This window comes from Phyllopteryx taeniolatus, chromosome 6, assembly GCF_024500385.1.
Source record: "Phyllopteryx taeniolatus isolate TA_2022b chromosome 6, UOR_Ptae_1.2, whole genome shotgun sequence".
Classification (NCBI taxonomy): Eukaryota; Metazoa; Chordata; class Actinopteri; order Syngnathiformes; family Syngnathidae; genus Phyllopteryx; species Phyllopteryx taeniolatus.
Window position 1 is genome coordinate 30,244,388 of NC_084507.1, and position 7,959 is coordinate 30,252,346.

The window sequence follows — 7,959 nt, forward strand, 5'->3', positions numbered from 1 at the left end:
AGCTGCAATAATAACTGCAATACTTTTATTATCATTGGCTATTTGATGTGCAATGGCAAATGATAACAATATAAGGTATGATACCTCCTTGCACAATGTGGCGTTTGGTAACTCAAGCTAGCCTGACAGCGATATGTACTGTAGCTTCTTGTTGCTGGATATTTACTAATTAACTATATTTACTTCTTAAATGAAGCTGCATAATAATCCGGAACTGGCGAAGGCATTTTACGTTCTTGTAAATTTACTTATCTTTGTAGATTTAAGTAAAGAGCGGCTGATAAAGATGTGCGCATTCAAATTATGACAACAATTGTTGACATCTTGGGTTTAGTTACCTCGTAAGAGGCTTGCAAATAATATTGTTTGAGTTTCAATATTTACACTTCGAGAGACAGCCTTTTGCTGACTTGCAAAATAAAACAAGCGCAACATTTAAGTATTATACATGGATTACAAAGATTCCTATGTAAATATCATATTCAACGACCCAACGATCAACCCACATACAGTTCAAACAGAAGAAAATCCAAAACATATTTGACCAGGATGTTCCCTGATAAAACAGATCGAGAGTATAAAATAAGTGCTCTTTAATCCGGCAGCAACAGATGACGGCTTTTATGTTATCTGCGATCTTCAGGTGAGTCTATCATCCAGGTCTATAAAGTAGCTTTACTTGATTCATCCATCCATCCATTTTCTGAGCCGCTTCTCCTCAGTAGGGTCGCGGGCGTGCTGGAGCCTATCCCAGCTGTCATCGGGCAGGAGGCGGGGTACACCCTGAACTGGTTGCCAGCCAATCGCAGGGCACATAGAAACAAACAACCATTCGCACTCACAGTCATGCCTAGGGGCAATTTAGAGTCTCCAATTAATGCATGTTTTTTGGGATGTGGGAGGAAACCGGAGTGCCCGGAGAAAACCCACGCAGGCACGGCGAGAACATGCAAACTCCACACAGGCGGGGACGGGGATTGAACCCCGCACCTCAGAACTGTGAGGCTGACGCTCTAACCAGTCGGCCACCGTGCCGCCTTTACTTGATTCAAATATGCAAATAACATTGCAATTTGATTTGCAGCAAAACTGGGTCACAAGCACGAGGATAATATTTCAATTTGTCTTAATTAGGGAGTTATGAAACACAAGTTGACAACTGTGACATTTGGTTGGAACATGCAGGCTGCGGAGTAAATACTTGATATGTATACACATCCATAACTTGTTGACCCATTTCCATAGGATGATCATTTTAGCCGTGGTTCTCACCTTGTTGGCTATACCAGAAGAGGCAAGCAGTTTGGAGGGTAAGTCTCTTTTTTTCCCTTTCATCTCTTTAATGCCTGACCTAATTGCCTACTGGCAAATTGGGCAGCGGCAAATGAACCCCACACTTGTGTGTCTTGGACTTGTCTCAGGTGGGTTCCCCATTTTTCATTCCAGGCTTTCAGTTCTCCTACTGTTTTCTGCCCGGTTTTTCGTCCCTTCAGGGGTCTAATGTAACGCTAACCTTGAGATGTGGTCTTCTTTCCGGAGCAGGTTTCCTATTCATTTCCACCTTCTTCTCAGCAGGGTTGTCTCAGTTGATTGCGGTCTGCATCTGTTGAGAACTTCTTTGTCGATGATCTTTGCTGGCCCAAACATTCTCATAAATCCTCTTAGACACCTTGTGTGAAACGGTGACAGTTTCTTGTGGTCACTTTCTATCTTTCACCAGCATTCTGCACTAAACAAAAGGGCTGAAGGTACACAGCTCTCCCAAATGTTGTGGAAAGCTTTCTATTTTGTATGTCTTAACCTGCATTTCAAGAAGCACTTACAATCCTTCCCAGTTAGGTGGACCTCTGTTGTTGGTAGGTCCGCTCCATTAAGTAAATTTTGCTGTGTTTTTGGTGTTCAAAGCCATTACTTCTGCCTTTTACTGTCTAATATTCAATAAGATTTGTTGTGAAAACAGTAGAGACATGATGTAATTTTTTCTTTCTTTGGCGAACAAGGCCAGGACATCAACAAAATGTACCGTATGTCTTCCGAAGTACGCGGATAAACGCATCCAGCATAATCCTTTTGGTCTATCTTCTGTCGTTGGTCTCATCGCCCTGTCCAAACTGCAACGTTAAAGAGCTGCATGAACTTTTGCCACTCTGTGTATTGCTCAATAAATTTCGTCAGTGCAAAGATCTGGTCAACGCATCCTCTTTCCTTTCTCAATCTGCTTGGTCTTGTTTTTATTTTATTTTATTTATTGATGTACAGCATCTGAAAGACATCTGATGATGATGACATTATCTATCTATCTATCTATCTATCTATCTAGCTATCTAGCTATCTTCCAAGCCAGTTGCTGCAGACTAAGGAGACATTCTTTGGTATCCTCATGAGGATTCTTTGTGTGATTCCTTCTTTCTTTCTTTCCTTCCTTTCCTACAACGACAAAGAATGGTTGTAACCTGTCTGCTTCAAGTGACAGGTCTCTCTGACATTTTACAAAGTAAAAGAGAAACCCACTGAAAGACCGCAGTTGAAAATGGATATGCTTGTAAACCATTTATTTTGTTTAGATAATAATTTTGCAAGATTTGTTTCAATACAAGATTGCCAAGATTGTTGGTTGCACTTGCATACCTCTAAAACAATGGAAACTTATTCCGTTTCGGGATTGACCAGTTGTGATCATAAAATGTTAATTTAACTGTACAGACAATTTTTAACTTGACTTACACGACAGTTGGCCTAACTTTTGCACAAGTGTAAAAAGAACACCAAATAGTAAAACTTCAAATCAAATCAAGCAATCAATCTTACATATGTTTAAAAAAACCAACATTTTGTGTGATTTTAGAGAATTGTTTCTTCAAATCATGTAGAATTCCAAATTGTATTACCTTGGGCTTCATGAAGTGTTCAAATCTTGATATTTCACTGTGCAGCACTTAAATTCCTTCCAAAAAGAAATAATTCCTTTTTTTTTTGTGCAGACAATATTGCCACGGGCGGCAAGGTTTTGCAGTCCTCAATGTATCTGAACGCCATTCCGCAAAGGGCCATCGATGGAAATCGTGCCAGCAACTGGGCACAGAAGTCCTGTACTCATACAAAGAAAGATATGAAACCATGGTGGAGACTGGACCTCCTGAAAAGATACAAAATAAACAGTGTCACTATTACAAACAGAAGAGATTGTTGTCATAACCGGATTAACGGAGCTGAGCTCCGCATTGGAGACTCCCTCGATGACAATGGCAATGCTAATCCCAGGTAAGTGTGCTATCCTGTTATAGTAGTAGCTACGTACAGATACATTGTATTCATACACCCGTGCGCCGCGCAAAACTATTTTTGTCTTTTTCTGTAGATGTACTGTGATCGTATCAATCCCGGCTGGCCTCTCCGAAACCTTTGCGTGCAATGGAATGGAAGGCCGCTACGTAAACATTGTGGTGCCAGGAAGACGAGAATTTCTGACACTGTGTGAAGTGGAAGTGCATGGGGAAGAGGCCGACGAGGAGTCCAATGATGATGCTTGCAACTGAGTCTGGCACGTTCCACGAGACAAATTCTCATTTACAGTTCCATTTCAGATAATGAACACGTAAATCCTCTTTTTATTTACTGTTATTTTTAGGAGGGCAAGGACCTGCTTCAACAGTAACTAAATGTAATGCTACACTATAATTACCAAACGTCCAACATGTTAATGGTGATATTAGACAAATTAATAAAGCATTATTTCAAACATGCAGACAATAAGTGAAGAGTAAATATGCAATAAAAATATAGCAAAAAAGGTCCCCATAGAGAGGTTGCCATTAATTAAAGTAATTTTACTCAAAATCAATAAGGCTATTATGACCATCCCCGCTTTTGGCACCATGCACGGTTAATTGCCTCGAGATAATATGCATGCATATAAACATGACCTGTCAAATTAACTTACATATAGTTTCAAGAAAATCGACTTTAAAATAGCAAAGCATGTAATCTCTGTCCAGTCCAAGCATCCAGCCACCCGCCACCTTTTTCTATACTCCTCCTCTTGTTCAGGGTCATGGCAGGGGGCTGGGTCGAATCCCCCGGACTGGTTGAAAATCAATTCCAGAGTGAATGTGAATGGGACATTGATTGTGAATTGATCCCACACCAGCTGCATGCAAGTCAGCAATGTGAAACATTCGCTCCCAATGACCCTCAGTCGTGCAGTAACAATGATTGTTGGGCCCCTCACGGACAGGACAGTTCTTTTGACAACGTTGGCCATTGTTTTGGGCTCAGTTCAATTTGAATTTTTTGTTTTACAGTTTAAACTCCACAGAAAAAACACATTAATTCTGCTTTCATTTGCAAAATACCTACTGTATTAGCATTAAACAACAACACATTTCCCCCAATTGATCAGTTTCTCTATGTTGTCAGTGGTTTTGTTGACATTGCTGTATTCGTGTCAAACAGTTTATTTATGTTTTGTTTTTGTGTGTGTCTGTGGAGGGGAGGCTATAAACCACATATCACATTCAATTTGTGCCAACCTTTGAAAAAAAATATCAGGGCCAGCAGAATGACACATTATAATTGATCAACCCACGATTCTCATCGTTATTTATCCATTTTCACTACATACCTTCCACACCTACTCATTTAGAATTAAATGTTTCAGTACAATTGCTTTCCTTTTCTTAAATATGTAAATAGATATTTTTTTTCAGATTTTTATAATCACATTCATTTTATGTGCCGCTTCGATCACTTCACTGCTATAAAAATCACAATATCCCTAATGTTGGACAAAATAAAGTCCTATATTTTTAGTCTTATTACATTAGCAAATTGATTGTTTCAATTCTAAAAATATTTGTAATTTTATTTGTTGTTGTTGTGAAGTTGCTTCCAATATTTCTAACATTCTATTGGAATTGAGTAGTGTACATTTATACTACGGACATGTTTAAAAGTGTATGCGTGAGTCTTCACCGAGTTTACTGCTTTTGGTGAATGTTGGATGGATTTTGGTAAATATGGCCTTCCATCACTCTCATTTTTGATTCATAGAGTGAGAAGATGAGACACCAAGGGAAATCTTTCCTCTTGTCATTAGTACTTCATGCCCCACCTAGCATTTAATCACCGTACTGAAGACCTGACAGAAAAAAAAGCAAATTGTCACGGAAAAGAAAAATGCTACAAATGCCATTTCATCAGGACCACAAAGGTATTTTATGTTTCACCCACTGAATGATGGTCAGGTCTGAGACCAAATAAATTACAGTAGGAGCATCAGATAGGAGCTATTGTGCTTGGTTTAAAGGTTTGCATATGGAAACATTTTTGATGGTCACTCAATAGAAGGACATACACAACACATACGCACACACTTAACGAGCCATCGGTGCAAGGTCAAGCCTGACAGCAGGCAGATGAAGAGCCACTTAGGGGACTCGTCTCTTGTCCACATACTGGACCTCCCTAGGAGAGCTATTTACTCAAAGAAGATTTCTGTCAATAATAAACAAGAAAGTTATGGCTGTATTCAATGTCAGGTCCAAAATAAATAATGTATTGATCGTGTACATGATCACGTAGAAGTAAGAAGACAAAAGAGGATGATTTAAAAAGTACGGTTTGTGTTTCTGGGGTTTCTATCTTTCTTCTTTTTCCTTTGGACTTGTCCCTTTAGGGGTCGCCACAGCGCGTCATCCTTTTCAATGTAAGCCTATCTCCTGCATCCTCCTCTCGAACACCAACTGCCCTCATGTCTTCCCTCACGACATCTATCAACCTTCTCTTTGGTCTTCCTCTAGCTCTCTTACCTGGCAGCTCCATCCTCATCATCCTTCTACCAATATACTCACTATTTCTCCTCTGGACGTGTCCAAACCATCGAAGTCTGCTCTCTCTAACTTTGTCTCCAAAACATCGAACCTTGGCTTTCCCTCTGATGAGCTCATTTCTAATTTTATCCAACCTGGTCACTCCGAGAGCGAACCTCAACATCTTCATTTCCGCCACCTCCAGCTCTGCTTCCTGTTGTCTCTTCAGTGCCACTGTCTCGAATCCGTACATCATGTCTGGCCTCACCACTGCTTTATAAACTTTGCCCTTCATCCTAGCAGAGACTCTTCTGTCACATAACACACCTGACACATAAAACACCTTCATCCACCCGTTTCAAACCTGGTTGGACCCGTTTCTTCACTTCCTGACCACACTCACCATTGCTCATTGACCCCAAGTATTTCAAGTCCTCCACCCTTGCCATCTCTTCTCCCTGTAGCCTCACTCTTCCCCCACCACCCCTCTCATTCATGCACATATATTCTGTCTTACTTCGGCTAATCTTCATTCCTCTGCTTTCCAGTGCATGCCTCCATCTTTCTAACTGTTCCTCCACCTGCTCCCTGCTTTCACTGCAGATCACAATGTCATCTGCAAACATCATGGTCCACGAGGATTCCAGCCTAAGCTCATCTGTCAGCCTATCCATCACCACTGCAAACAGGAAGGGGCTCAGGTCTGATCCCTGATGCAGTCCCATCTCCACCTTAAATTCGTCTGTCACACCTACAGCACACCTCTCCGCTGTTCTGCTGCCCTCGTACATGTCCTGTATTATTCTTACATACTTCTCTGCCCCTCCAGATTTCCGCATGCAGTACCACAGTTCCTCTCTGGGTACTCTGTCATAGGCTTTCTCTAGATCTACAAAGACACAATATAGCTCCTTCTGACCTTCTTTGTACTTTTTCAACAACATCCTCAAGGCAAATAATGCATCTGTGGTACTCTTTCTAGGCATGAAACCATACTGTTGCTCGCAAATACTCACTTCTGTCATGAGTCTAGCCTCCACTTCTCTTTCCCATAACTTCATTGTGTGGCTCATCAACTTTATTCCTCTATAGTTCCCACAGCTCCGCACATCACCCTTGTTCTTAAAAATGGACACCAGCACACTTTTCCTCCATTCCTCAGGAATCTTCGCACGCGCTAGAATTCTATTGAACAAGCTGGTCAAAAACTCCACAGCCACCTCTCCTAGATGCTTCCATACCTCCACAGGAATGTCATCAGGACCAACTGCCTCTCCATTTTTCATCCTCTTTACTGCCTTTCTAACTTCCCCCTTACTAATCATTGCCACTTCCTGGTCCACCACACTTGCCTCTTCTACTCTCCCTTCTCTCTCATTTTCCTCATTCATCAACTCCTTGAAGTATTCTTTCCATCTAGCTAGCACACTGCTGGCACAAGCCAACATATTTCCATCTCTATCCTTAATCACCCTAACCTGCTGCACATCCTTCCCATCTCTATCCCTCTGTCTGGCCAACCTATATAGATCATTTTCTCCTTCTTTAATGTCCAACCTGCCATACATGTCATCATATGCCTCTTGTTTGGCCTTTGCCACCTCTACCTTTGCCCTATGTCGCATCTCAATATATTCCTTTCGCCTCTCCTCGGGCCTCTCAGTGTCCCACTTCTTCTTAGCTAACCATTATCCTTGTATGATTTCCTGTACTGTGAGGTTCCACCACCACGTCTCCTTCTCTCCTTTCCTGCCAGAAGATACACCAAGTACTCTCCTGCCTGCCTCTCTGATCACCTTGGCTGCAGCGGTCCAATCTTCTGGAAGCTCCTCCTGTCCACCGAGAGCCTGTCTCACCTCTTCCCGAAAAGCCGCACAACACTCGTCCTGTCTCAGCTTCCACCACATGGTTCTCTGCTCTGCCTTTGTCTTCCTAATCTTCCTCCCCACCACCAGAGTCATCTTACACACCACCATCCTATGCTGTCTAGCCACACTCTCCCCTACTACTACCTTACAGTCAGTAACCTCCTTCAGATGACATCGACTGCACAAGATGTAATCCACCTGCGTGCTTCTACCTCCGCTCTTGTAGGTCACCCTATGTTCCTGCCTCTTCTGGAAAAAAGTGTTCACCACAGTCATTTGCATCC

General features: G+C 41.8%; 1 protein-coding gene across 1 annotated transcript; it reads left to right on the top strand.

The window, feature by feature from the left end:
* The first annotated feature begins 594 nt into the window (after nucleotides 1-594).
* On the top strand, nucleotides 595-3,741 carry LOC133480032 (fucolectin-like). Its single transcript, XM_061777661.1, has 4 exons — nucleotides 595-643; nucleotides 1,246-1,310; nucleotides 2,982-3,261; nucleotides 3,359-3,741. Exons 1-4 carry the CDS (start codon nucleotides 612-614, stop codon nucleotides 3,534-3,536), a joined length of 555 nt encoding a protein of 184 aa, XP_061633645.1. The 5' UTR covers nucleotides 595-611; the 3' UTR covers nucleotides 3,537-3,741.
* The last annotated feature ends 4,218 nt before the right edge of the window (nucleotides 3,742-7,959 follow it).

Coding starts and splice junctions, on each gene's coding strand:
- LOC133480032 (XM_061777661.1), top strand. CDS start 612: ATGACGGCTTTTATGTTATCTGCGATCTTCAG. Junction 1,311..2,981: donor AGAGGCAAGCAGTTTGGAGG/GTAAGTCTCTTT, acceptor TTTTTTGTGCAG/ACAATATTGCCACGGGCGGC. Junction 3,262..3,358: donor AATGGCAATGCTAATCCCAG/GTAAGTGTGCTA, acceptor CTTTTTCTGTAG/ATGTACTGTGATCGTATCAA.